We start from the raw sequence: 27,482 nt of genomic DNA, 5'->3' as shown, positions 1-27,482 counted from the left end.
AGGGTTCACCCTTTTCTCATCTGGATTCATAGTGTCATACTCCCCTAGCGCAGGTGCAGCTATCGACAGGCTAAGTTCTTGTCCTAGGCCCAGGTTTGTGCCTAAGGGAAGGCCTATGGATTATGGAAATTATGGGATTATGGGAAAACAACTTCCTAATAAATTTGGATGTCAAAGATAGATGTAAAACAATGAGAATCAATTCAATGCCAAGTTTTATTGGCAAACAATAGGAAAGAGTGGAAGAGGGGAGAAGGGGACCCAGGATATCACTCATGTAAGGGTGCTGTGTTGGGGAGTACAGAGGCACGGGTTAGTTAAGCTTCCTGTGGAAATACTGGGCTTCTGTAGGAATAAAGGGTGGGCTCCAGTGTTCTTCTCAAAGTAGGTTTTCATATACTGATTTTTGATGGCCATGGGGACCTGACCTAATTGCCTGTCAGGACTTGGGGCATATGAGGTTTTGGGGGACACATGGATGCAAGGAGAAAAACAAACTGTTGGAAAGATATTCTTTTTGGCACACAATCTCAAAAAAATTTTGCCAGGACTTTTCTATGGTTAGATTATATGAGTTTACAGTCCCTCTTTCAGGGACTTAAGCGGACCACCAGATCTAATCTTTTTTTTTTTTTTTTTTTTTTTTTGTGATGAGGCAATTGGGGTTAAGTGACTTGCCCAGGGTCACACAGCTAAGAAGTATTAAGTGTCTGAGACCAGATTTGAACTCATTTCCTCCTGACTTCAGGGCTGATGCTCTATCCACTGTCCCACCTAGCTGCCCTGACCTAATCTTATAACAAGGATATCAATGCATTGCTTCTGTGCTCTTCAGCTTCCTTTATGGCCACCAGGCCCAATCTTCTAAAATTACCATTCTCATTTGAGCTTTATTAACTTTGGTTGGGAGTCACCTTGGTGATTTAAACACATTTATAGAATTCATTGCTTCCAAGTGAGGAACCTGGCACCTTGGAGAGCTCAGCCTGGCACGCCTTGATAGACAGAAGGCAAGGTTTTGATCCAGAAAATCTTGGACATCAAATCTCTGAACTCCCACCTCTATGATCTTGGGGTGGGAGGAGGGGCACTTGTTTTTTTCTACCAATCTCACTTTCTCCTTCTATAAATAGGGCTAATGGTTTCAGTAATACCTGCCTTACAGGGCTGCTATGTGCATACAGCTCTTTACCAACTTGAAAATGCCATAGAAATGCTGGTTATTATTAGTCCCTCACTTTCTCCCTCTAAGTGACAATGGCAACACACACAGGGGAAATAGAGTCTCAGACTTCCGAGGCTGGCCTTAAAATGCCAGTCTTTCCTGCAGTCAGGATAACCAGAAGAGACGTCGGACCTTGAAAACATCTGGAAACCAGCCCTGGCTTTGGAGGGGCCCGGCAATTTGGTGTCTGTCAGCGAAGGCCTTTGGAATTGGCCTTGATGGGCAAATCTCTAATCTCTGCAGAGCACAGATAACAAGCTACAAGGCCATTTACATAAAGAGAGCTGGCTCTGTGATGTGCCATGTGGCGGGCATGCTAATGGCTCTGCCTCCAGCCTGCCTTCCCGGCTCCTGCCTCTCTCCCACAAGGCAAGAGTTCTGAGACCCTGCATTCTCAGTAGGAAGAAGGGGTCTTTCTCTTCAATAAGTAGTTATTAAACACATGCTGGATACACAGCGATGTTTTCTTTCAAGGGGAAGAGAGTCTCTTGTGGGAAACAGTATCCAGCTCATGAATTATTTACCTTTTCAGTGTCCTGGACCCCTTTGATAGTAGAGTGAAACCTGAGAACTCTCAGAATGATAATTGGTTGTCTATATTGTAATTGAAGGAAGTGCTAATTTTGCTGCTTGGGGAATGAAAATAAAGATGTAATTTTTTCCCCATGTAAATTTGTCATCCCACTGAAGTCTACCCCTCAGCACCCCCCAGTTAAGACTCCTGATTTATACTGTTAAGTGAATAAATACAGAGTGTATGCTAAGTATGAGCTGTGTAAATTAGGTGGAACAGAAGTGCTGACAACAGAGCCCTATAGGGAGTTAGAGGAGCTGGGAAAGAGAGAGGGCATTCTCCCTATAGGGGATAGGTGGGCAAAGGCTTGGGGACACTGCCTCAATATTATCCTTTGCATCCCTCCAAGGAGTGGAGGGACAGCGAGGTGGTGCAGTGGCTAGAGCGCCGGATCTGAAATCAAGAAAAACCTAAGTTCAAATCCAGTCTCAGACATGTGTCTGTGTGTGACCCTGGACAAACCAATTTACTCTATTTTCCTCAGTTTCCTCTCCCAAAAGAAATGGTGAACCTTCTTGCTAAGAAAACCCCCAAATGAGTTCACAAAGAGACAGAAAACAACTGAGCAATAATGGGAGGACAGCTCATTGCATTAATTGGGGGCGGGGGGGAGAAATACCTACTCAATAAATAAAAACTCTTTAAATCCTTCAGCAGATTAATTCGAGTTGGCAAATACGTGAAAGTGACTACTGTACCAATCACTAGACTGGGTACACTGAAGATATAAAGACAAAGCCCCTCTGATGTCCTTGTTTTGCCTGTACACAGGACCTTGTGCATGCATGAAATCATAGTATTATCAATGAAAGGACAGAAGAGACTTCAGACATCCTCAGGCCCAGTCCCCTAGTTTTACAGAGAAGAGAACTGACCCCCTGGAATCTGAACCTGTTTTCTGAGACCAGAACTGCTGCTCTGTTCACTGCTAGACTTTGTCCTAGTGCAGCCATGGCTAGAGGATCATGTTTTATACTGGCTACCACACGGTTGGGAGGGTCACTGCTTAACTGGAGAGAGAAGCAGTCAGGATAATGAGAAGCCTAGAGAATATGTTCTATTATGATTGGCTGAAGGACTTGGGGACGCTGAGTTCTGGGGAAAAGGAAGGTGGGAAGGGAAAGAAGAGTGAAGAGAGGAGAAGAGATGAGAAGGAAGAAGGGAAAGGATGTAAGAAAGGAGAAAAGTGGAAAGAAGAGGAGAAGAGAAGACAGGAGAGGGGAGAGAAGAAGATGAGAGGGGGAGGGAAGGGAGAAGAAGAGAGAAGGGAAAGGAGGGAAAAGGAGTAAAGAAGAAGAGAGAAGGGAAAAAGAGGACAGGGGAGGAGAGAAGAAGAAAAAAAAAGGAAAGGAAGGGAGAGGGTAGGGGAAGGGAGGAAAGGGAAGGAGGAGAAATTTGGACCATTCAATAAGTAGTTATTAAGCACATACTGGATGGATACACAGTATTTAATTTAAAGCATGCTATATTAAGAACTGCTTAGCCTGGAGAAGAGGAGGTAGTGATGTGTACGTAGGATCTGCTAAATGACCCCCCTCTTTTTCAGGGCTGTGACATGGAAGAGAAATCAGCCTTGTCCAACTTTGCCCCAGGAGGCAGGATCGGGAATGATAGGTGGAAGTTTCAAAAAGGCAAATATAACCTTGACATGAAAACCTTGTGATTAAATCTATTCCCCACATGGGATGGGCTATACCAGATGTTAGTGAGTTTCCTATCTCTGGGAGTCTTCAATCAAAAGCTGGACGACCATCTCATAGAAATGCTAAAGAAGGTTTATTTGATTCTTTTTTTTTCAGGTAAGAGCTGGGCGACCATCTCATAGAAATGCTAAAGAAGGTTTATTTGATTCTTTTTTTTTTTTCAGGTATGGGTTGCATAGATGGTCATGGAGGATTTTCTAGCCTTGTGGCTAGAGAAGGCTTTGTAATGGAGATGGCTATTGGTCCAGGACTTAAAGAATAACTGGAGAGATGCAGACCAGCAAGAAAGAAAAAAAGAATCCTAAGATGCAGAGGGAGAAAGGTGGCAGCCACATTGGGCAACAGAGAGAGTAGTGGGATTGAGGGGAGGACTTGGGTTCTAGAATCAGAGTTTTCAAGGGAGGAGGGGCATTAGTGATCCCAAGCCAACCACCTCATTCAGGAAGAGTGGGAGAGGACGCTGGAAAGAAGAAACACAAAGAGAGATGGTTCCTTCCAGATGTTCTCGGCCTACATCAGGAGCACATCTGGTATCCTGTGCCCCATACTAAGCATTGACCTTCAGGAAGGTCATTCACAAGCCAGAGGGTTTCCATCCTGGGGAAAACATAGAAATAATGTATTCTACCAGGAGCTTCAGAACCACTGGAGACAAAATATGATGAAATGATAGTATTAAGGGTCAGGTAATTGCTTTCAGCCACATAATGCCTCATCTAATGTTTTGACAGAAGATGCTAACTGCCAGAGGAGGTTGAGCAGGCAGTCTAAGATCTTGACTTTTAAGGGAAAAAAAAAAGACTGGAAGGCTACTATTTATAAATAAAATCATACCCAGGAGCCCCTCCCCAGGAGACTAAGAATGGCCAAGAGTGACTTTGCTAGGTGGCTGGCAAGGGTGTACTGGAGACAGACTACTGTTAAATTTTTTATATGTGAGCATTTATAGCTCAAAAATCAACAAAGGCTATCAATCAGGTCTTGATTTATTGTTTTAGTGATTATCTCAACTTTTAAAAAATGAAAAATATTAATAAGGCACATATAACAAAAGTTTATTGCGAACACATTTTCATTCCTGGAGAGCTGGTTGTTAAACATTACTAAGAACTGGCCACAAGCACAACCCACAGTATAACAAAGGATGTAGGATTTCATTTCCAGCAGGTGTGGAGAGTTTGAAAACTGACTTTGGTTGAATTGAAATACCTGAATGCAAAATTTGAAAAACTATGATAGGGCATCTAAGATGCTACTTAACTCTAAAGATTAAAATTGGGAGGGAGGGAGAAAGGACAGGTGAAGGATTAGGACTAACAGGTCCAAGACAAAGAGGCAGATTTAACTAAGATAAGGAAAAGGATACGGATACCAGATAAACCAGACAAAAGGATGCCACATGAACCACATCTTTAGGTAATGAGAAAGTTGATAAGAATGACTAGTCAGCTATAATTTGGAGGGGGAGGAAGGGAGAAGAAGAGAACAATCATGTATATAAAAAGTGCTAAGCACTTTATAATTATTATCTCATTTAATCCCCACAACAACCCTGGGAGGTAAGTGCTGTTATGATTACAATTTTACAGTGAAGGAAACTGAGGCAGAGATTTAAATGATTTGTCTAGCTTCACATAACTACTAAATATTTAAGACTGGATTTGAACTCTGGTCCTCCCATCTCCAGGATTGTCACTCTAAGCACTGTACCATTAGATGTCCTGGGAATATACTTGATCAGTGACCTTCCAACATTTAAGAAAGGACACTGACAACTGTATAGTATCCAGTAAAGGAAAACTAAGATGGTGAAGAGTTTTACATTTTAACACGTACTTATTAAGCAGTTAGTATTGTTTGGGGAGAATATGACAGCTTTCCTCGAGTATATGAAGGTTTGCAAAGTGGGATGAAGGCTGCAGTGTGGGAGAGGAATGAACTTTGCTCTCTATGGGCCAAGATGATTGTTATTTGTCCTTCTTTCTCACAGATCAGCCCCATGACATTAGGGAAGAGATAACATGATAAGCAAGTGAATTGGGTTTAAGTGAGGGAGGGTCAGCAAGGTCATTTTCTTCTCTAGAGCCACTGAGGTCCAGTGACCAGATATAGATCTGGAGGACTGGAGATGGCCTTCATGCAGTGGTCTTTACCAAGTCTCAGTTTGACTGAGGCAATGTCCAATCAGTGGCAGAGAAGGGCCTCTTTTATCTAGTTAAAAAAATGTGTATACAAACACACATGTGTATACGTATATGTCTCTCTCTCTCTCTCTCTCTCTCTCTCTCTCTCTCTCTTTTCATCCATCATCTATCTATCTATCTATCTATCTATCTATCTATCTATCTATCTATCTATCTATCTATCTATCTATCTATCTATCATAGGAAGACTCTCCCAGCGAAAACAGAAACAATTGCTATTTACATTCACTCTGAGTCAATCAGGGCCCAAACAATGGCCAACTGGGGCTTGATCTGGGATCTTTCATTGACCAAAGAGAGCCAGAATGATTTGAGACAAGAGAAGGAATAACAAGGAGCAAGAGGGAGATATTTGCCAGATGAATTTAATAAAACTTTCTAACTGAGAAGTGTCCCAAAATGAAATTTTACAGAAGTGGCCTTTTAAGGAAGTGAGTTCTCCAGACCTAGACTTCAACAGGAAACATGGTCTAGATGACCTGTGAGATCTGTATCTAGGATATATTAAAATGGGAGGGATTGTCTTCTCAGGACTTGTATTCCTAGTGTCTGGAACACAGTGTTTTATACATATCTGTTAATTGATTGCTATCTCACATCACCTTTTCTTCACTTCTATCCAGCATCCTAGTACACAGTCTCATGCCCTCTCTCCTAGACTGTTTCAGTAGTCCCCTGATTTCCACTTTCCCCGCCCCGTCTCCATCACCCCATACAGCTACAAATACATATACATATGACATTTATTCATATACGTATGTGAGTATGCATGTGTATGTCAGTAAGTATATGTGTATATTTATATGTTTAAGTGTGTGCATGTGTGTGTATATGTATATTTGTATACATATATATGTATATGTATACTCAAGAATCTTCAAAAGATACAGTTAAATACAATTAAAATACAATACAGTTAAAAATACCAACTCATGAGTCTGATAGCCCTTCCCAGTCTGGCTCTAGCAGAGATTTTCAGAGTCATTTCATGCTCCCTTCACACACTTTTGATTCCATCCAAAGTGTTCCCTATCTTGTTCTCTTGCAAAGGCTGCCCCCACCCTAAATCATGGAGTTAATTTGTTTTCCATGTCTTTCTCTTTGAATCCTCAGCCTCCTTCAAGGCTCATCTCAAATGCTCCCCATTTTTGAAAGCATTTCCCAATCTGTGTCTGGGTTGGATTTCAGTTTCCTTTACCCCTACCTTATCATCAGCACTCACTGGATAGAAAGGAAGTCCTCTGTGGGCAGGGACTGTTTAGTAGTTTTGTCTTTGGATCCTCAGTGACATATAGAAAATGTGAGAACTGAATCTATGATTCCCATAATGTTTCCCTAGTAAGCTGACTTTAATATCTAAAACTATGATAGTTTGAAACACTGCCATGTCTATCCTCATCATCCCTCTGGGCATCTATACAGAACTCCATGGCTTTCAAAACACCTTACATATTTTACCCCATGTGATCTTAATAATTCAGTGGTCCTCAAAGTATAGTCCAAAGAATTGTTGGGGTCTCTGAAACCCTTTCAGAGGGTCTACAAATTCAAAATCATTTTTTATTTCTAATATAGTAAATAGCTATAAATATAACCCATGTGAACAAAAATTCTTTGAACAGATCCTCTATAGTTTTTTTAACAACATGAAGATACTGAGAACAAAAGTTTGAGAACCACTGTAATAATTTTTTGGAGGTCGATGCTCTAGTTCTTCTCTTTATATAGATGAGGAAGAGGTTAAGTGGTTTACCAAAAGTCACCCAGCCAGTCACCCAGTCAGTAAATGTCTCTGGCAGAATTTGAATCTAAGATTTCCTGACTCCAATATTAGATTTTAATCATTACCATACTTTACATAAAAGAAAAACGTACAGAAATGAATTGAATGTCCAGTCTAGAGAAAAGGAAATAAGAGGAGAGGAGAATGATAGCCGTCTTTGTGAGACTTTTTAGACTTTATTAGACTTGTTTTGTTTAGTCTCAGAAGGGGAAACCGGGAACAAAGAGGAATGTTTCGAGAGGAAGATTTCAGAGTTCAGAGTTCATATAAAGAAAACCTGAGTAAACTGGGAGGCTTCAGGAAGCAGTGAGCTCCCCATCGCTGGGATGTTCACATGGCAGTTGATTGGCCACTTTTTGGGGACTTTCTGGTTAGACACAGGTTGGTCTAGAATCCTCTGAGACCCCTTCTCAACCCTAAGATTCTGCAGTTCTATGAGATTTGTGGAGAAGTCAAACACTAGATCAAGGGGAAAAAATCAACTCCATCCTGTAGGTCAATAATTATCAAACTTTTTTTCTTAGGATTATTTCATACTCTAAAAAATACAGAGGAACTCTCCCATAAAGCCTTGATATTATAGATGTGAATCAGAAGACCTGACTCAAGAGGTGAGCTCAAATCCTAATTCTGACACTACTTTTGTGATCTTGAGCATCTCACATAACTCCCCTGGGTCTCAGTTTCCTCATCTGTAACACAAAAATGTTGGATACAATGGTCTCTGAATTCCCTTCTACTGCTGGGATACATTATCCCTTATAATGAAAAATATAAAATCAACACCAAAAATAGTCCTGTGATATGAATCAATTCTGAGGTCCTTTCCAACTCTGAATATGTGAGTGTCCTTCTATTCCCAAAACCGGACATTAGCTTCTTAGGGTGACATTAAGGCAAGATGGAGATTGAGGATGGAACAGACATAGTGAACAAAGCAATCTTCTCCTGTCTGGATGACCATAGATGTCCCTTCCACAGCCAAATCCCAAAATTAAAAAAAGTTCATGGCACATAGTGAGTACTTAATAAATGCTTGTTGATTTAACTGTCATCTGGGAAGATATCAAATTGTCATATTTTTGGAAGAGTGTTAACATAGGGTATTGACTTTGTGTTTATGATGAAATGATTATAATTAAATGAAAGGCAGCATAGGGACATTAGTTTAAAGCTAAAAAATTCAGTAGAGATAATATAGTGCAAACTTCTAATAATGAAAAAGATTCTAGGATAAAGTCTGGAATTTAAGAACAAGATCAAACAAATTTAAACACCAATTAATTTTTTTTGACCTTCTGGTGATAAAGGACTCAATCAATTTCAAACCCATCTCTTGTAATTCAAAATCCAGTGATTTTTCTGCTACCTCTAAAATGGTCCTCAATAGCTATAAATATCTCTGTTAATGCATTTTCGTATATTTTATTTCTTATTTATGTATTTATTGGAACCACACAAGGCTAAAACTGAAATAAAATTAGATCCTGACAAAATGGAATGAGATCTAGTTTAAAAATGGAGTTGGTTTGGTGTGGGAATTGAGAAAATCAGTCAGAGTCTAGCTCATGAACATTGACGCCATCTTGTATCACCCCATGTATCATCCTTCATTTTGCTGTTTTCTTGAAAATCATCCATGGGAAGCTAGATGGTATAAGCCATCTATTAGTTGTTTTATTTTGTTTTGTTTTGTGTGTATGAGGAAATTGGAGTTAAGTGACTTAGCCACGTTCATACAGCTAGTAAGTGTAAATTGTCTGAATCCTTTTTGGAACTCAGTTCCTCCTGACTCCATCTTTGTGCTCTATCTACTGCACCATCTAGCTGCATTCTCTATTGTTTTATAAATGTTGTTGGATACAATTAGTTAGCATCTCTCAATTAGGGGAAAAGAAAGACCCTGAAACCTACTTGATCCTCTTCTCAACCAACTGAAATTCACTCTTCCTCCTTCCCAACTTAGAAAGTTCCTATCTTCTCCAATTAGAAAATCCATTTAGAAATTGGATTCCAATTGGATAATCAGATTACTTAATTTTGCATCTTGGCTTCTATCTTGTGAATTACTTTTTAAAAAATTAATTGGTCTTATTTGATTAGTTATTTTTAATACATTAAAATCTGTCTCACTTTATATTCAGGTTCTTTGTGATGACTGGGGAATCTATTGGACCATTTATTATGCTTTTTTTTTAATATATAAAAATCTGGCTTCAGACACTTGCTAGCTGTGTGATCCTAGACAAGTCATTAATTTCTGTCTGCCTCAGCTTTTTTATCTGTCAGACAGGGATAAATAGTAACATGGGCTTCCCAGGTCATTATGTTTAAAAATACCAAAAGAGAGAAGGAAATTGAGAAAGCAATGTAGATAAGGAATGAACAATTGGCACTACTATGTTAAATTTAATATATATTTTAATAGAAAATGATTGATATGTAAAGGATGATTTTCTATAAAAAGCTTCTTTTCCTGCTATCTCTATAGAATGTTCCAAAAGTTTTGTACTTTTAATTAATTTATTTAATTAATTTAATTAAGTAATGTACTTTTAAATTATTAAAGCTAGTAAACTTTTGGGGGCACCCAGCATACAAAAATGTTCACGTTTGTGGGTGTTAAAAGTTAACAAAAGGGTGGGAAAGTTAAAAAAAAAAAAGGAAAATTTTGAAACAAACAAATTGCAAAATCCAGTTTATAAAAGGCTCCACAAACCATCAAGCCCTATGAAAATGAAAATAGGCAGCTGGCACAGTGGCTAGAAGGCCAGGTCTGAAGTCAGGAAGACCTGAGTTCAAATCCAGCTTCAGGCACTTACTAGGTGAGTGATCCTAGGCAAGTCACTAACCTTCTTTATCTCAGATTCCTCACTTATAACATGATCTGGAGAAGGAAATGGTAAACCCCTCCAGTATCATTGCCAAGAAAACCGCAAATATGGTCACGAAGACTGGACTAAATAACAAAAACAACAAAGGCAAGTTATTATTATTATTTTTTATTCTTTCCTAGAAGAGTACTCTCTTCAGACTGGAGAGTACAGTAAAAATGTATAAAAATCAAAACAGTTGCTGCCCTTAAGAAGCTCAAACTCAACTAGGGGACGGCTAAAACATGAAAATGGCTAATTAAATGCAAAAGAATTTCACAAGGTGGAACCCCAAGTTGCAAGAAAAGCTTCTGCAGGGATAGTGGCTGGGCTGAGATTTTAAGATTCAGAGACTTTGGGACCTGGTGATACAGACAGGGATTGCCCTTTGTAGAGGGAAAGTTAGCAGAAGAAATGTCAAGCTAGCTCTTGAGCCAGACTGGCTGGAAATGAGAGCGAAAGCCCACGGAGGGGGAATGAAGATGAGCTCTCTCCAACAGCGGGATGCTGCCAGACTGTACAGAGCTCATACTGTTCATAATCTCATTTGTTTCTCCTGTAAAGCTGTTGTCATAACATTTGCTCTACAAAAGACAGTATTTTCAAGAGAATAAAATTCAACTGTACAGGCCACCCAAGTTGTTTCTCAATTAACTCAGCAAGTGAATCTTCTCTATTCTGGAGATGAGGATTTATTAGTTTATTAGACTGGGAAGTGAAGAGGAGGCACTTGAGTCCATTGAAAGCATATTTATTAAGCACCTATTGTATGCAAGGAAGAATACCAGATGAAGGACAAAGATAAAAAGAAAAGGAAATTTCTGTTCTTAAGGGATTGTTCTATAGAGATGGGGGAACAACAAAATATGCCAAAAATGTGTAAGTTGAGGGGCCAAAATCCATTTTCAGACTGTTCTACTTAGGCCTCGAATGGCCCAAAGGAGAGATGGGGAATTTAAAAATAAAGGAAATTACAATTATAGAAAATGCAGCGAAATAAAGTAATGGGTCAGAGGACAGAAAACTTGGTACCTTGGCCCAGAACTCCACTACATGGGAGAAGAAAAGGCTTCAGAACTGAGACCCAGAAGGAACAGAACAAGGTGATTTCAAGTTGAGGGTTGTGGTACAGACTAACCTGCCAGCTACATCAATAGCAAGGCCAAATGTAAAGGGGTTGATCTTTCTGTGCTGATTTGTTAACTGTCAGGGAATGGACCTTCCAGACCAGGGATCCTCAAACTACGCCCACGGGCCAGATTCAGCATCTGAGGATATTTATCCTCCTCACCCAGGGCTATGAAGTTTCTTTATTTAAAGGCCCACAAAACAAAGTTTTTGTTTTTACTCTAGTCTGATCCTCCAACAGTCTGAGGGACAGTGAACTGGCCCCCTATTTAAAAAGTTTGAGGACCCGTGCTCCAGACAATACTGATGTATTGAAGAAAGAGGGGCCCAAATCAAATACAAATTTATTAGGTTAATTAGGTTGTTTGGGAGAGTTTTAAAAAAACTTCCCATATGCTTTCCTAATGGGGAGTTGGGGTGGGGAGGAAGAGAGAGAATCTGGAATTCAAAGTGCTAATAACAAATTTTAATTGGAGGTCTAGCAATTAGAGGGAGAGATTATAAATATATGTGAAAGTAAATTTATTTTAAAAACCCAATAATATTCATCTTTGGGATGCATGGTAAATTCATTAAAAAGCATTTAATGTGCTAGTTAGACACAAGACAGCATAAAAATATTATAGAGAAAATAGGTGATTGGGAAATGTATGATCTGTTTGTTGAATGACAAGCTGACCTCTTTCTGATTTCTTAGTTATTGAACCCAGAAAGTACAGGGTAAAAAAGAGAAATAACAAAGCCGTGTGTGTGTGTGTGTGTGTGTGTGTGTGTGTGTGTGTGTGTGTTACTTTGAAGAAGAGTTTGCTCCATTCTGGGATTTCATCCTCCCTTCTCAATAAAAGGGGATGACTTGCATTTTGTGCTCAGTTTCTATTACTTAAAAAAGGGAGTGTTCAAAAGTAGGGGATAGCTCTCCTAGCTGTTTTAGCAGCATTTCCTGTGAAATCCCGGAGCCCAGATGGTTCTTGGGAGATTGGAAGAAAGGATGAGGAGTGAAGGACTGGGAAATGGGCTGGGTGAGCACATGGAAACTTTGCTATTCCTGGGCTCTCTTTGCAGCACACTCTCACCCTCTGCTGGTTAGACTAATAGTTGCATGCTCCAAATAAGGAAATAAGCTTTTTAGACCATCAGATCCTGTTTTTGACAGTTGTCAAGTTGAAAGGGAATCCATTATATTTCTGACAAATGGTTTTCTAGAGGTAACTCAGTCCACTTTGGGATAGCCCAATTTTTAGGCTTTTTTTCTTTCTTTCTACATATATATATATATATATATCTTTATCTATATAAAGATAGATATATTATATATGTATGTGTGTGTATAATTAATAAGCACTTTGTCTTTTTCACACCTCCTTCCCCTTCCACTGAAAGCAAAATAAGTAAAAACAAAATCTTGCAACAAATATGAATAGTCAAATAAAACAAATCTTGACCAAAACTATATGTTCAATTCTAGATCTTGAGGGATAAGAAGTTTCCCTTGACCTTAAGCCTAGATCTGTCTCTAAATGCTGCTCCTGATTCTGCCCTCTGGGGCCAGGTAGAATAAGTCAGGTCCTCTATAACAGGGCTTCTTAAACTTTTACCACTTAAACTCTTTGCATCTGAACAATTTTTATACGACCCCAGATATTTAGATAATAGAAAATAGTTATCTGAATAAAACATTTGCTGATAATGAATCATAATTTTGTGACCCCCACATTCAGTTATGTGACCTCATCATTACTCATGGTTTGAGAAGTTTTGCTATATATCAAAATCCTTCAAGGTCTTGTCTCTCCTTAATCTTCCTTCTCCAGGCTAAATGTGCCCAGTTCCTCGGAGCAATCCTTCTACGACATAGATTTTGTATTATGTTGGTTGCCCTTCTTAGGACCCTTTTTAGATTACGACTGTCTTTCCTCAAGAATGAGCTCCAGGGAGACTTACAGGAGCTGATGCTGAGTGAAATGAGCAGGGCCAGGAGATCATCATGTACTTCAACAACAATACTATATGATGAAAAATTATGATGGACGTGGCCATCTTCAGTAATGAGATGAACCAAATCAGTTCCAATAGAGCAGTAATGAATTGAACCAGCTACACCCAGGGAAAGAACTCTGAGAGATAACCATGAACCACTATATAGAATTCCCAATCCCTCTATTTTTGTCCACCTGCATTTTTGATTTCCTTCACAGGTGAATTGTACACTATTTCAGAGTCTGATTCTTTTTGTACAGCAAAATAACTGTTTGGACATATACACATATGTTGTATTTAATTTATACTTTAACATACTTTATATGTATTGGTCATCCTGCCATCTAGGGGAGGGACGGGGGGAAGGAGGGAAAAAGTTGGAACAAAAGGTTTTGCAGTTGTCAGTATTGAAAAATTACCCATGCATATAACTGGTAAATAAAAAGCTATATAAAAAAAATAATGAGCTCCAGGATTGCAATGGAGGTACAACCAGGGTAAAGTACAGAGCTTCCTTTTGAAAGCCCTGTCCCTCTCAAGGCAGCCCCTCATCGCCCAATGGGTGTATGACCCATTACATTGCTGTCTCATTCTGAGCTTGGCTCCCACAATGGCACAGTAAAAAGAGCGCTGGGTCTAGAAGTCTGTAGCACTTACTTGGGCACGTATGACCATGAGCAAGTCACAATCTCATTTATCATCATGGCTGTCTGACCTTATGGAGAGATAGACATCAAAAGACTTAAGTTTGAATTTTTAGCTCTGACACTAACTGGGAGAAGGACCCTAGACAATAACTTACCTGCTCTGAACCTCGGGTTCCTCATCTCTAATCTAAGAGCTAGATGCTCTTTCAGGTCCCTTGTCATTCTAACACTGGGAGCCCATCTTCCTCCAGACATACCTGAGGCAATGATGGCAAGAGAGAGGTAGGCGATGGCCTCTTTGGTATATGTGTCCCCCTGTTTATTCTTCAGGATCGTCACAGCCCTAGAATGGCAGTGAGTCTGTAGTAGCTTCCGGTCCTCTTCCCTGAAGATCTCCATGATTTGCTGGAGGCAGGAGGTGTCTCCAATCTGGATCACTTTCTTTATCAGCTTAATGAGGTGGAAAAGCAAAAGGAGAGTTATTACAGGATCAGGCTGGAAAGTCTGATATACAATCTTCTATAGCTCCCCTTTACTTATTGCAGAAAGCTTCATTTGTCAGTCAAGGAAGACTCTCTAGTCTCTGGTCTCATCTCCATATTACACAGGATACCAGCTGGTGACTGATGGGAAATCATGAGGGATATGCTGGATCCATTATTCAAATGAAACATTTAAGCAAACCCTTAAACATCTTTTGGGGGGGGGAGAAGCTATGGTTGATGCAGAAATGCTCGTTTATGTCCAAGTTAACCAAGATGGATGAAAGAACCTAGATCTAGACCTGGAAGGACTCTCAGAGACTCAGAATCTCAGAGAAAAGGGTGCAGCCCCTTTCCCATTTTACAGATGGGCTAAGTAACTTGTACAAAGTCACATGGATAGGATAACAAGATCATAAAACTAGAAGGAAACTGAGGACTAGGGAAGCTAAAGGATTAGCCTAAAGCTACCCAGACTGTCATAAGAAATAGAGACAGGATGTGAAACCAGGTCTCTGGACTTCAGAACTAGTGACATTTCTCTTCTAGCTCTGAATTTTCAATTTTGATTCAGCTGGGTGGTTCAGTAGTTAGAAGTACCAGCCCTTGGTGGGAAAACCCATGTTCAAATCTGGCCCCAGACATTTATTACATTGGGCATATTGAGTCAAAGGTGATACTTTCTGCTGGACTTCAGAATTGGCAAAAGTCACTTACTAGCTTTGTGATCATAAGCAAGTCATGTAACTTTTGTGTGCCTCAGTTTCCTCATCTGTAAAATAGAAATAATAAAAGTACCTCCCTCTCAGAGTTGTTGTGAAGATGGAACCTGATTATATCTATAAAAAATTTAGCACATAGGAGTTTAATAAAACTTCCTTTCCTTCCTTGTTATTTAGCTTCCTCTCTACTCTGTCCCCACTTTCTTTTGACAGTTGTCAAGTTGAAAGGGAATCCATTATATTTCTGACAAATGGTTTTCTAAAGGTAACTCAGTCCACTTTGGGATAGCCCAATTTTTAGGCTTTTTTTCTTTCTTTCTACATATATATATATATATATATATGGAACTATGGAAAGTATTTTTCAAAAATGAAAACTTACAGAACATCAATCAACAAAGAAATTTCAGTTTATAAAATGGTTTTGTCTCAGGATTCCTAAACACATATATGTGTGAGACAGAGTTTTGTTCACAGGTTTTAACCAAAACAAAATATCATAACAATGAGACACAGAAGCAGATAGGAGAATCCAGATGTCTTTTATTAAGACATGTCAAAGAGATTTATAAAAAAGATGTAAAACAATATCACTTTTTGTACTTTTTTAGGGGAGAAGTATAGTTTTTTTCATAAAAAACATGTTATTTATGTTAACATGTTTTATTTATTTATTTGAAATAAATATTTTAAAACTATCCATTTTGATTTCAAATATAGTAAATATTAATAGATAGAATGTTTATGATCAAAAGCTCTTTTAGAACCTCAGTAAGTTTTAATAGCGTGAAAGGGCCCTAATTTGCAAAAAAAAATAATAATAATAACTTAAACAATGACCCTTCTTGCTAATTATTCTTTTGTTTTGGAAAACATAATTATTTTCCACAAAATATATTGTTCATGCTAACATCTTTATTGTTGTTATCTTAAATCTTTTAGTAATTTTTAACAATTATCAATTTTAACTTCAACCAGAGAAAATATTGATAAATCTTACCCATATAAATAAAGCTTTTTGTGATCTTTAATAATTTTTAAGAGTGCAAAGAGTTCTGAAACAAACAAGATGGTGAATTACTGGTTTAGTAGGAAGAGGCCTACAATGATGGGGACCAGGAACTGGTTCCATCTTTGTAGAAAGACCATACTGGGAATAAAACCACTGCAGTATTTTTGCCAAGAAAACCCCAAATGGGTCACAAAGGATGGGAAACGACTGAAAAATAATGTATCATACAAAGGTTTGGAAAGGTTGAATGGAGGAGACATCTGGGTTCCCCCGTTTTGGAAGCTCTAAGCCAAAGCTGGACACCATATTTCTGGAGATGTTGGAGGTAGATTCTAGGTCAGCTACAGCTTGGGTTGATGGATTCTGAAGTCCCTCCCAACTCTGAGATTTTGTAAGGACAGTTTTATGATGCATATTGTCTCCCTGGATAGAATGTAAGCTCCTCCAAGGCAGGAATTTGTCTCTCTTTTATATTCATGTCCCCAACACTGAAGAGTGAGTGTGAGCAGGAAACATCTAACAAAAGCTTGTCAAGGGTCAGCAAGGTGGTGCAGTGGTCAGAGCTCTAGCCCTGGAGTCAGGAGGACCTGAATTCAAATGTAGCCTCTGATACTTGACAGTTATGTGGCCCTGGGTAAGACACTTAACTGAAGATTGTCAGTCTGCTAATTAAAAGGATTTTAGATACTTTTCAAAAACAAATAATTCCTAATGAAAATTGGTGTTGTTTATTCTATGTAACTATATTCTTTGCATTTGTCATTTTTATTAAATTTATAATAAAACAAAAAAGGAAGAAAACCAGACGAGGCCCCTGGAGCTGCTTTTTGTTTTGCTGAGTTTGATTCTGAACACTTCACAGATATTGTCGCATCTGATCCTCACAACAACCTGGGAGACAGGGGCCTTTGTTCTTATTTTACAGATGAGGAAACTGAGGCAAATAGGGTTGATGACTTGTCTAGTGTCACACAGTGAGTGTCTGAGGCCACATTTGAACTCAGCTCTTCCTGACTCCGGGCCCAGTGTTTTGTATACACACACACACACACACACACACACACACACACACACACACACCACCCAATACATGTATATAGAAATAGTCAAATATACACATGTACACACATGTGTGGATACACAAGCATATAATTACACAACACATGCTTACATATATGTGCATGTGCATATGCATGGACATGTGTGTTTATTTCTATCTACCTATACATATACCTTATAAACTCACATGCATATTATATGTATGTTAAATGTAGATATACAAATATCCTGTACATATTTATATGTATATACACATGCATTTATATCTATATATTAATATCTCTATAATACATATATACGAATAGATGCACACACACACTGGGACTCTGAGTTAGTAAAGACAAGTTCAAATAAGACTTTAGACATATACAAGTGATGTGACATTTATGTCTTTCTGTCTGCTTTTTATCTTTCTATTTTTCTAGTTTATCTATCTATCATCTATCAATCAAAAGCTCCATCCATACATCCATCCTTCATTTCCTTCCTTCCTCCCTCCCTCCCTTCCTTCCTTCCTTCCTTCCTTCCTTCCTTCCCTTCCTTCCCTCCCTCCCTCCCTCCCTCCCTTCTTTCCTTCCTTCCTTCCTTCCTTCCCTTCCTTCCCTCCCTCCCTCCCTCCCTCCCTCCCTTCTTTCCTTCCTTCCTTCCTTCCTTCCTTCCTTCCTTCCTTCCTTCCTTCCTTCCTTCCTTCCTTCCTTCCCTTCCTTCCCTCCCTTCCTCCCTTCCTTCCTTCCTTCTTTCCTTCCTTCCTTCCTTCCTTCCTTCCTTCCTTCCTTCCTCCTTCCTTCCTTCCTTCCTTCCTCTCTCCCTCCCTCCCTCCCTCCCTCCTTTCTTTCTTTCTTTCTTTCTTCTTTCTTTCTTCTTTCTTTCTTTCTTTCTTTCTTTCTTTCTTTCTTTCTTTCTTTTTCTTTCTTTCTCTCTCTCTTTCTTTCTTTCTTTCTTTCTTTCTTTCTTTCTTTCTTTTTCATCTATCTATCCATCTATTCGTCCATTAGTCTATCTAAATATACATAATGTACATGTATAAATATATCCATATCCATATGTCATATGTATGTTATATGTTGTGTGTAGACTACCCAGATATCCTATATACATTTGCCTGGGGCTTATGGGATCACATCATTACTCAAACAATCCAACTCCCCTTGTGGGACCTTTCCTGTGCTAGAAAGGCACGCGTGGCTTCTCTGTTGGCCACTCAGATCCCTGCACCCAGTCTCTCCCCTAGACTGAACAGAGCTGGGGTCCCCTGAGGCAAAGCACATTTTCAGAACTAGAAGGGACCTTAGAATGTATCTTGTCCAATACCACTGTCCCATTTTACCGAGGGGGAAACTGAGGCCCTGAGAGGTTCAAAGCAGTTCTACTAGGTCTCAGTGTGGGAATGTGCAGCTGCATAAAGTAGGTCTGAGGGGGGAGCGCCATCAGCTGGGACCAAGAAAATCCTTCTGCAGTAAGTGGTGTTTTGAAGGAGGGCGAGTCGGGAGGTGGAGGTGGGAATGCAGAGCATCCTAAGCATGGGAAAAGATAAAGGGAATGGTACCTCTGAGTCCCTGCCATCCCTAACACTGTGATGCTATGATCCTTCGACTCCAGATGCAGGGCTATTTTTCCTAAATATATGCTTCCTCCCTAAATACCAATGCAAGAAGAGATTCATCTAGTCCCATTTCACTGCTGAGGAAACTGAGGCAGATATAGACACTCCATTTCTTATAGCTGGGACTCACTATCTGCTTTCCCTTAGACCTGATGCCCTATTTTCTTGTGCTTTTTCCCCTTCGCCTTACCAGGTTGGCATCGTAGAAAAAGCCCTTCCGTAGCTGCAGCAGGGCCAAGCGGGCCAGGATGGGGGCCGTGTGGGGGCTCTTGGACAGTGCCACCAAGAGGGTCTTGTGTGCGTCTTCAATACGGCCCATTTGGTAGAGAGCATCTGCACTCAGAAGCCTGGATATCTCCTCACTCGGATCCAGCTCCATCAGCAGGGCTGCCAGCTGGTGCACCCCACAAGCATCCCTGGAAAAGGGGAATAAGAAGTCTAGATCAGTTACAGAGAGACCAGGACATCCCTCTGGGGCTCCCCAGTCATCAGTGAGGTTTCTCTGCTCTACTGCCCACTACCCTCCTACCTGACAATGACAATGCCTTCTTCTGACACATCCTGACTGGATGGCCCTAGGCAACCTCCATGGGTATTAAATGTTTACATACTTAACCATAAATTCGAATATTGAACTATAGGCAAATTTCTAAATCTAAGTTATAAATGAAATATCCACCTGAGAGAGGGGGGAGGAAGAGGGAAAGGGGGAAAGGGAAAGAGGAAGGAAGAGAGGGAGGAAGAAAGAGAGAGAGAGAGAGAGAGAGAGAGAGAGAGAGAGAGAGAGAGAGAGAGAGAAAGGGACAAAGAGAAAGAGGGAGGAAGGGAAGAAGAGAGGGAGAGAAGAAGAAAGGAAGGGAGGGGGAGAAAGGAAGGGAGAGAGAGGGAGAGAGAGAAGGAAGGAAGGAGAAAGAGAAAGAGAGAGGAAAGGAAAGAGAATGAGAAAGAGAAGAGAGAGAGGAAAGGCAAAGAAAGAAAGAGGGAGGAAGGGAGGGAAGGACAGAGAGAGTGAGAGAGAGAGAGAGAAAGAGGAAGAAAGAGGGAGAGGGAAGAAGGGAAGAAGAGAAAGAGGGAGGAAAGGAGAGGGAGATGGGGGGAGAGAGGGAGGTGGGAAGGAAGGAGAAAGGGAGGAACAAGGGGAAGGAAAGAGAGGGAGTAGAAAGAGAGAGAAGGAAGAAGGAAGGGAAAAAAGAGGAAAAGAAGAAAAAGTAGGAGGGAGGAAAGGAAGAAAGGAATCAGAGAGAGAGAGAAAGGAGAGGGAGAGAGAGAGAGAAAGGAGAGGGAGAGAGAGAGAAAGAGAGAGAGAGAGAGAAAGAGAGAGAGAGAGAAGAGAGAGAGAGAAAGAGAGAGAGAGAGAGAGAGAGAGAGAGAGAGAGAGAGAGAGAGAGAGAGAGAGAGAGAGAGAGAAGGAGGCAGGGGAGAATCATGCTGGAACTAATCCCTAATCTTTTTTTTTTTTTAATTTTTTATTTAATAATTACCTTATATTGACACTCATTTCTGTTCCGATTTTTTTCCCCTCCCTCCCTCCACCCCCTCCCCTAGATGGCAAGCAGTCCTTTATATGTTGGATATGTTGCAGTATATCCTAGATACAATATATGTTTGCAGAACCGAACAGTTCTCTTGTTGCGTAGGGAGAATTGGATTCAGAAGGTATAAATAATCCGGGAAGAAAAACAAAAATGCAGATAGTTCACATTCGTTTCCCAGTGTTCTTTCTTTGGGTGTAGCTGCTTTTGTCCGTCATTTATCAATTGAAACTCAGGTCTCTTTGTCAAAGAAATCCACTTCCATCAAAATATGTCCTCATACAATATCGTTGTCGAAGTGTATAATGATCTCCTGGTTCTGCTCATTTCACTTAGCATCAGTTCATGTAGGTCTCTCCAAGCCTCTCTGTATTCATCCTGCTGGTCATTTCTTACAGAACAATAATATTCCATAACATTCATATACCACAATTTACCCAGCCATTCTCCAATTGATGGGCATCCATTCATCTTCCAGTTTCTAGCCACTACAAACAGGGCTGCTACAAACATTTTGGCACATACAGGTCCCTTTCCCTTCTTTAGTATTTCTTTGGGATATAAGCCCAATAGAAACACTGCTGGATCAAAGGATATGCACATTTTGATAATTTTTTGGGCATAATTCCAGATTGCTCTCCAGAATGGTTGGATTCGTTCACAACTCCACCAACAATGCAACTAATCCCTAATCTAATAAAATCAGGAGTCTGTATTGTTTTAAGAGAGAATTTACTTTAACACATTGTTAGGGCAGAATGGGAAAATGATGGCCAGCATTTTTTCAAATGAAATTTACAAGTTACAAAGCACTTTATGTCTATTTTCTCCTTTGACTTTCACAAAAACCTTGTGAGGCTAGTAACACAGGGATAATCACTCCTAATTTAAAGGTGAGAAATTAAGAGATTTGCCTAAAGCCTCGTGGCTGATATGAGTGGTAAAGGCAGAAATGGAGAGCACAGACCTCTTGACTTAGAATTTTATGGGGTTCTAGGTTTGGACCTTACAGAGCATCTAGATGAAGAAACAACATCCGAGAAGGTGAATGACTTGCTCAGTGTTGGGGATGGGGTTTGCACCTAAGGACTGGAACTTCCATGTGCCTTGTAACTGTGCTTCCATCTCCTGGATAATTTCCTAGGATTTAGAATTAGAAAGAACCTCGAATCATGTAAGCACGGAACCCAATGATATCCATGGGGTCTTCTAACTCTAGCTCTAGGGTCTTGTAACCATAATCAACCCACCGTTTCATTTTATGAGGGAAGAAAGTGGGGTCCGGAGAGGAAATGACTTGCCTAGAGTTAAGAAGCTAATGATGATGATGATGATAAACATTTATGTGTCTTTTTTAAGGTTTGTGAAGCACTTCACTCATGTTTTCTCATTTGATTCTCACAGTCAGCTCACTGAGAGGTAACTGCTGCCACGTCCTCAAATTACAAAGAAGGAAACTGAGTCTGAGACATATCAAAGCAACTGGCCCAGAGTCATACATGTAGTCAATCATTGCAGGAGGATTTGAATTCAGGTCTTCTTGACTCAAAGAGTGGCACCATGCTACCTCCCTAGGATCTGAACTCAGGTCTTTTAAGTACAAATCCAGCATGCTTTCCATGATATCCCATCTGCCTAAGATCTAAAGGAATCTAAAAGCTGAATAAAACGCAGGGCAGTAAAAAAAAAAAAAAATGAGGTTTACAACCTATTCTCACAATAGATTGTAAGCTCCTTGAAGGCAGGGATTGTCTTTTGTCTGTTTTGTGTCCCCAGCACCAAGAACAGTACCTAGCACATAGTAGCTACTTAATAAATATTTATTGACTAACTTTCAGTTCTGCCTTTATTCTGTTCTCTGAGTATAAGAAAGACACTTAACTCCTTTATCTCATCTTTTTTGTTATTGTTTTTCAGTCATTTTAGTGATATCTACTCTCTGTGACTTCCATTTCTTTTTTTTTCCTTTTTTAAGTTAAAGCTTTTTATTTTCAAAACATATGCATGAACCTGGAATTATGCCCAAAAAGTTATCAAACTGAGTATACCCTTTGATGCAGCAGTGTTACTACTGGGCTTATACCCCAAAGAGATACTAAAGAAGGGAAAGGGACCTGTATGTGCCAAAATGTTTGTGGCAGCCCTGTTTGTAGTGGCTAGAAGCTGGAAAATGAATGGATGCCCATCAATTGGAGAATGGTTGAGTAAATTGTGGTATATGAACGTTATGGAATATTATTGTTCTGTAAGGAATGACCAGCAGGATGAATACAGAGAGGCTTGGAGAGACTTACATGAACTGATGCTAAGTGAAATGAGCAGAACCAGATCATGATATACCTTAACAATGATACTGTTTGAGGATGTATTCTGATGGAAGTGGATTTCTTCGACAAAGAGAAGACCTAACTCAGTTTCAATTGATCAAGGATGGACAGAAACAGCTACACCCAAATAAAGAACACTGGGAAATGAATATAAACTGCTTGCATTTTTGTTTTTCTTCCCGGGTTATTTCTACCTTCTGAATTCACTTCTCCCTGTGCAACAAGAGAACTGTTTGGTTCTGCACACATATATTGTATCTAGGATATACTGTAACCTATTTAACATGTAAAGGACTGCTTGCCATCTGGGGGAGGGGGTGGAAGAAGGGAGTGGAAAAATCGGAACAGAAGTGAGTGCAATGCTGTAATAATGCTGTAAAAAATTACCTTGGCATGGGTTCTGTCAATAAAAAGTTATTTTAAAAAATAAATTTTCTTAACCTTGAAAAAAAAAACATATGCATGGATGATTTTTCAACATTGACTTTTGCAAAACTTAGTGTTCCAAATTCACCCTCCTTTCCCCAGCTTTCTTCCCTAGATGGCAAGTAATCCAATATATGTTAAATGTGTGACTCTCATTTCTTTTTTTTCTTCCCTCCCTCCCTCCCTCCCTCCCTTCCTCCCTCCCTCCCTCCCTCCCTCCCTCCCTCCCTCCCTTCCTCCCTCCCTCCCTTCCTCCCTTCTTCCCTTCCTCCCTTCCTCCCTCCCTCCCTTCCTTCCTTCCTTCCTTCCTTCTTTTTCTTTCTTTTTTTTGCTGAGGCAATTGGGGTTAAGGGACTTGTCCAGGGTCAGGAAGTGTTAAATGTCTGAGACTAGATTTGAACTTAAGTCCTCCTGATTTCAGGGTTGGTGCCCGCTAGTGACCTCGTTTCTTAACAGACACTAGAGTGGTTTGGCATTTTCTTTTTCAACTCATTTTACAGAACAGGAAACTGAGGCAGACATGTTAAGTGACTTGCCAGTCCAGCTAGTAAGTAGATACTGAGTATCTAGTATCTACTAGGGTAGTACTAGGGTACTAGAGAGTAGATTTGAACTCGGGAAGATGAATCTCCCAGACCGGGTGTCCTATGAATTATGGCATTGAAAGTTTGGAAAACTATCTGCAGCCTTCATCTAACAGGTGAGCCCCTTGAGAGAGGTCCCCCAATCTTCGCGAGGGTTAGGGGGCGGGATTTGGGATTACCCCTCTTTGGCGGCAGGGCCGCCCTCCTCCTCGGTTGCCTTCTTCCGGCCGGGGCCGGGGCCCCCCGGGCCGGGCTCGGGTCTGTTCTGCAGCATTTTCTGCCCTTCCTCCTGCAGCACCTTCAGCAGCAGCCCCCGCTGGTTCCACGGGACGTAGGACTTGACGGTGAAGACGGCCTCCTGCAGCCTCAACCTGGAGGCCGTGATGTAGTCCAGAGTGGCCAAGTACGGGCTGCCGGCCAGGAGGCGCAGCAGCCCGCGGCCGCACAGCGCTCTCACGCAGCTGCCGGGATGCGGGGCCTCGTGCTCTATCACCGCCTGGAAGTCCGCCAGGGCCGGCCCGGCCTCCCCTGCGTGGAGGCTGCAGAAGCCCCGCAGCGTGAGCAGCGTGCTGAGGTAGGTGGGGTGCTCGGAGCCGAGGAGGCGGTCGCAGAGCCCCAGGGCCGCTCGGCCGTCCCCGGACAGCAGCAGGCAGTCGATGAGGCGGACGCTCAGCTCCCGCTGCGCTCCCAGGGGGGCCACGCGGAGGAGGAAGCGCAGGCTGTGGAGGATGGGAGGCAGCAGCTCCATCCCCCCGTCGGCTCGGAGCTCCTCCCGAGTCCTCACTGCTTCTCGGAAGAGCGCGAAGTCCGTCTCCAGCGTCTCCTGGGCCTGCGCCAGGATCCGCTCGACGTCCCCGGGGGAGAACACGTCCTCGAAGTGCCTCTTAGCCCGGTCCGGATTCAGCCGGAAGGCCTCCTGGAGGTCCTGGAGAGCCTCCCGGCTCTGGCGACCGAGGGAGAAGGAGGCTGCTGCCCGGGTAACCAGCAGGATGGAAGGACCCTCTCCTTGGGGAAAAGCACAGGGAAAGACAAGTCAGTGGCGACTAAACAATCCTCTGTGTCTTTATTTAGTTCCCGAAGTTGGGCAAAGTGGACTTTTCCAGACCACGGTCAGAGCCCCGGAGCCCAGTCTCATCACCTTAAAAGGGAAGGACTTGGCTAGGGGACCAAGGCAGCCGTCATCAGGGGTATGCTTTAAACTCTGGGCGTCTGACCCCAAACCGTGGGGTTTTTCCTACTGAGCCCACCCTGTCTCTCTGACAGACCACGATGAGAAGAGAGGGCTCCGCCACTCCTTTTTTTTCTTTATGGTCCCATTTCCAAGGAACTATGGGGCACTAGTTAAACCACATGGCGGAGGGGGGGGGCAGGAAAGGGGAGGAGGGAGGGGGGCTTTCCTACAATGAAATCCGATGATTCTATGAATCAAACCCTCTTTCTCAGGAATAATTTTTGGCAAATATCAAAGCAACTCATCACAAAGCTCTGGGTTTAAAACAGGTGATCAGACTGCTCAGGTCTGGGAAGCTGGGCGGCACATTGGCTGTTCTCAGCAAAGATCCTGAAGTGGTTTTCCATTTCCTTCTCCAGCTCGTTTTACAGAGGAGGAAACTGAGGCAAACGGGATTAAGTGATTTGCCCAGGTCACACAGCTAGTAAGTATCTCATGTTGGATTTGAACTCAGAACTTCCTGCCTCCACATCTGTGCTACCCAGCTGTGCCTCAGTTCTATCCTACAAAAGCCCACAATATTCTCCCATTGAGGCTGTAAGGAGGTGAATCACTATTAGTTGGAAGAGTTCAGCTACATCCCTACTATGTGCCAGGCAGGCACTGTGTGTTAAGTACTTTATAATTATTAGCATATTTGATCCTCACAACAGCCCTGGGAGGTGGGTGCTTGTTATGACTCCCACTTTACAACTGAAGAAACTGAGGCAGACAGGGGAATGGATTTGCCCAGAGTCACACAGTTAGTGTCTAAGGATGGATTAAAACTTTCTATCTGAGGTTTAATAAATACTTGACTAACTCCCCTTGAATGTGACACTCAATCTCCCACCTCCATGCCTTTGTACTGGTGATCTGCCACATGTGGAGTATTCTGCCTCCTTACCTCCATCTCCTGTCTTCTCTGGCTTCCTTGCAGACTCAGCTCAAACTCCACCTTCTGCAGAAGATCTTCCCACTAACTTACCCCTTTAAGTGACTAAAGTTAAGGTTTTTCTTTTATTTTCATGGTTAGTAACTTAAAAACTCGGCTCATACCTTGGAGTTTGCCCACCGTGGAGGCTGATTCAAGGGCTCGGCTGCACGTGGTCATGCACTCCTCCAATCTGCCCGTCCTAAGCAGAGACAGGGCCTGGGCGGAGGCTGCCCGCGTCTCGCTGGGCGCCAGGGCCGCCAGGAAGCGCCGGCAGTCACTGCCCCACCGGCCTCCAGCTGCCTCGGCCTCGCTGGGCTCCAGGAGGTGATCCTGGCAGGCGCTGATGAGCAGGGGCAGGTGGTCCTGCTGCTGAGAGAGGATGAAGTCCAGAGTTTGTTGGGCATGTGTGACGAAAGCCTGGAGGTACTCGCTCACACCTGCGCCCGCTTTGGTCCCGGACAGGACCCAGGCCAGAGCTCGCACGAGCCGCAGCTCCAGGGATCCTGCAGCGGGGCCCTCCAGAAGCGCCTCGCATCTCCTGGCCACCTCCTCGTGGCGTCCCTGCCCCGTCAGGGCGGTCAGTTTGTAGAGGGAGGCGGCCAGGTTGTTAGGCTGGAGGGCGCCGAGGAAGGCCGCAGCCAGGGCCACGGTGAGGGAGACCACAGCCATTCCGTCCCAGTGGATAGAGGGGATCTGGGCTTCTCCCCGGCACCAGGCCTCCAGCACGGAGACCACCCGCCCCGTCTGCTCCTGGCTCAGTGACTGCTGTGCCCTCTGCACCACTGAGGACGGGTGGCAGCTGAATGCGGCCAAGTAGAAGGCGGTGGCCAGGGGGAGCTCACCCAGGGCCAGGTGCCGGTCTCCCTCCTGGCACAGACGGACAGTGAGCTCCTGAGCCGACATCCCTCGCAGACCTCCTCTGGTCACATGTGCTCCTTACCCTAGGTGAGCCCCTGTAGGATGGACAATAGATGGTCAGTCCTGGAGTGGGACACTGGGCCTCCAGCTGGGCTGCGACCCTCACTCCAGATCTCCCACGATACCCCCTGCCAACGTTCCCCAACTAACACTCCCCTCTAAAGCCCCCTCAATGCATAAAGAGACCCTGGGTTTGTGAAGGCAATAAGCCTGTTGTTAGGTCCCAGAGGGCACAGCTAGAAGCTGTGGCCCCAAAGTGGAATGTCCCCCCAAGAGACGGAGTGGGATCCCCCAATTACAAGTGTTCAGGAATAAGTCAGGTGACCTCTTGTCTGGGGACCTCAGAGGCCACAGAATCTAACCCCCTCATTTTAACAATGGGGAAACTGAGGCCCAAAGAACCGAAGATCCAAGGTCACACAACGGAAGTCTTATTTAGGGACAGATTAGAGTCAGTGACTCCTGAGATTACATCCATCTCCAAGGTCTGATGAGCACAGGCCTGATGAGCTGCCTGGGGCTCTCCTCTGAGGACCAGCCTAGTTTAAAGTTCATC

General features: G+C 42.2%; 1 protein-coding gene across 1 annotated transcript in view; it reads right to left on the bottom strand.

Moving 5' to 3' along the window:
• TTC34 (tetratricopeptide repeat domain 34) overlaps positions 1–26,952 on the bottom strand; it is a 57,700-nt gene extending 30,748 nt beyond the window's left edge. The window contains exons 1-4 of the mRNA XM_051988766.1: positions 26,131–26,952; positions 24,041–24,866; positions 19,183–19,408; positions 14,372–14,564 (exon numbers count right to left, since the gene is read on the bottom strand). Of these exons, the coding sequence (XP_051844726.1) occupies positions 14,372–14,564; positions 19,183–19,408; positions 24,041–24,866; positions 26,131–26,911 (2,026 nt within the window). The 5' untranslated portion in view covers positions 26,912–26,952. The remainder of the gene's footprint in view (positions 1–14,371; positions 14,565–19,182; positions 19,409–24,040; positions 24,867–26,130) is intronic.
• Positions 26,953–27,482: the final 530 nt, after the last annotated feature.

Source organism: Antechinus flavipes, chromosome 3 (genome assembly GCF_016432865.1).
Source record: "Antechinus flavipes isolate AdamAnt ecotype Samford, QLD, Australia chromosome 3, AdamAnt_v2, whole genome shotgun sequence".
In the NCBI taxonomy this organism is placed as follows: Eukaryota; Metazoa; Chordata; class Mammalia; order Dasyuromorphia; family Dasyuridae; genus Antechinus; species Antechinus flavipes.
Note: the sequence above shows the minus strand (reverse complement) of the source record. Positions and strands in the feature narration are given on the sequence as shown.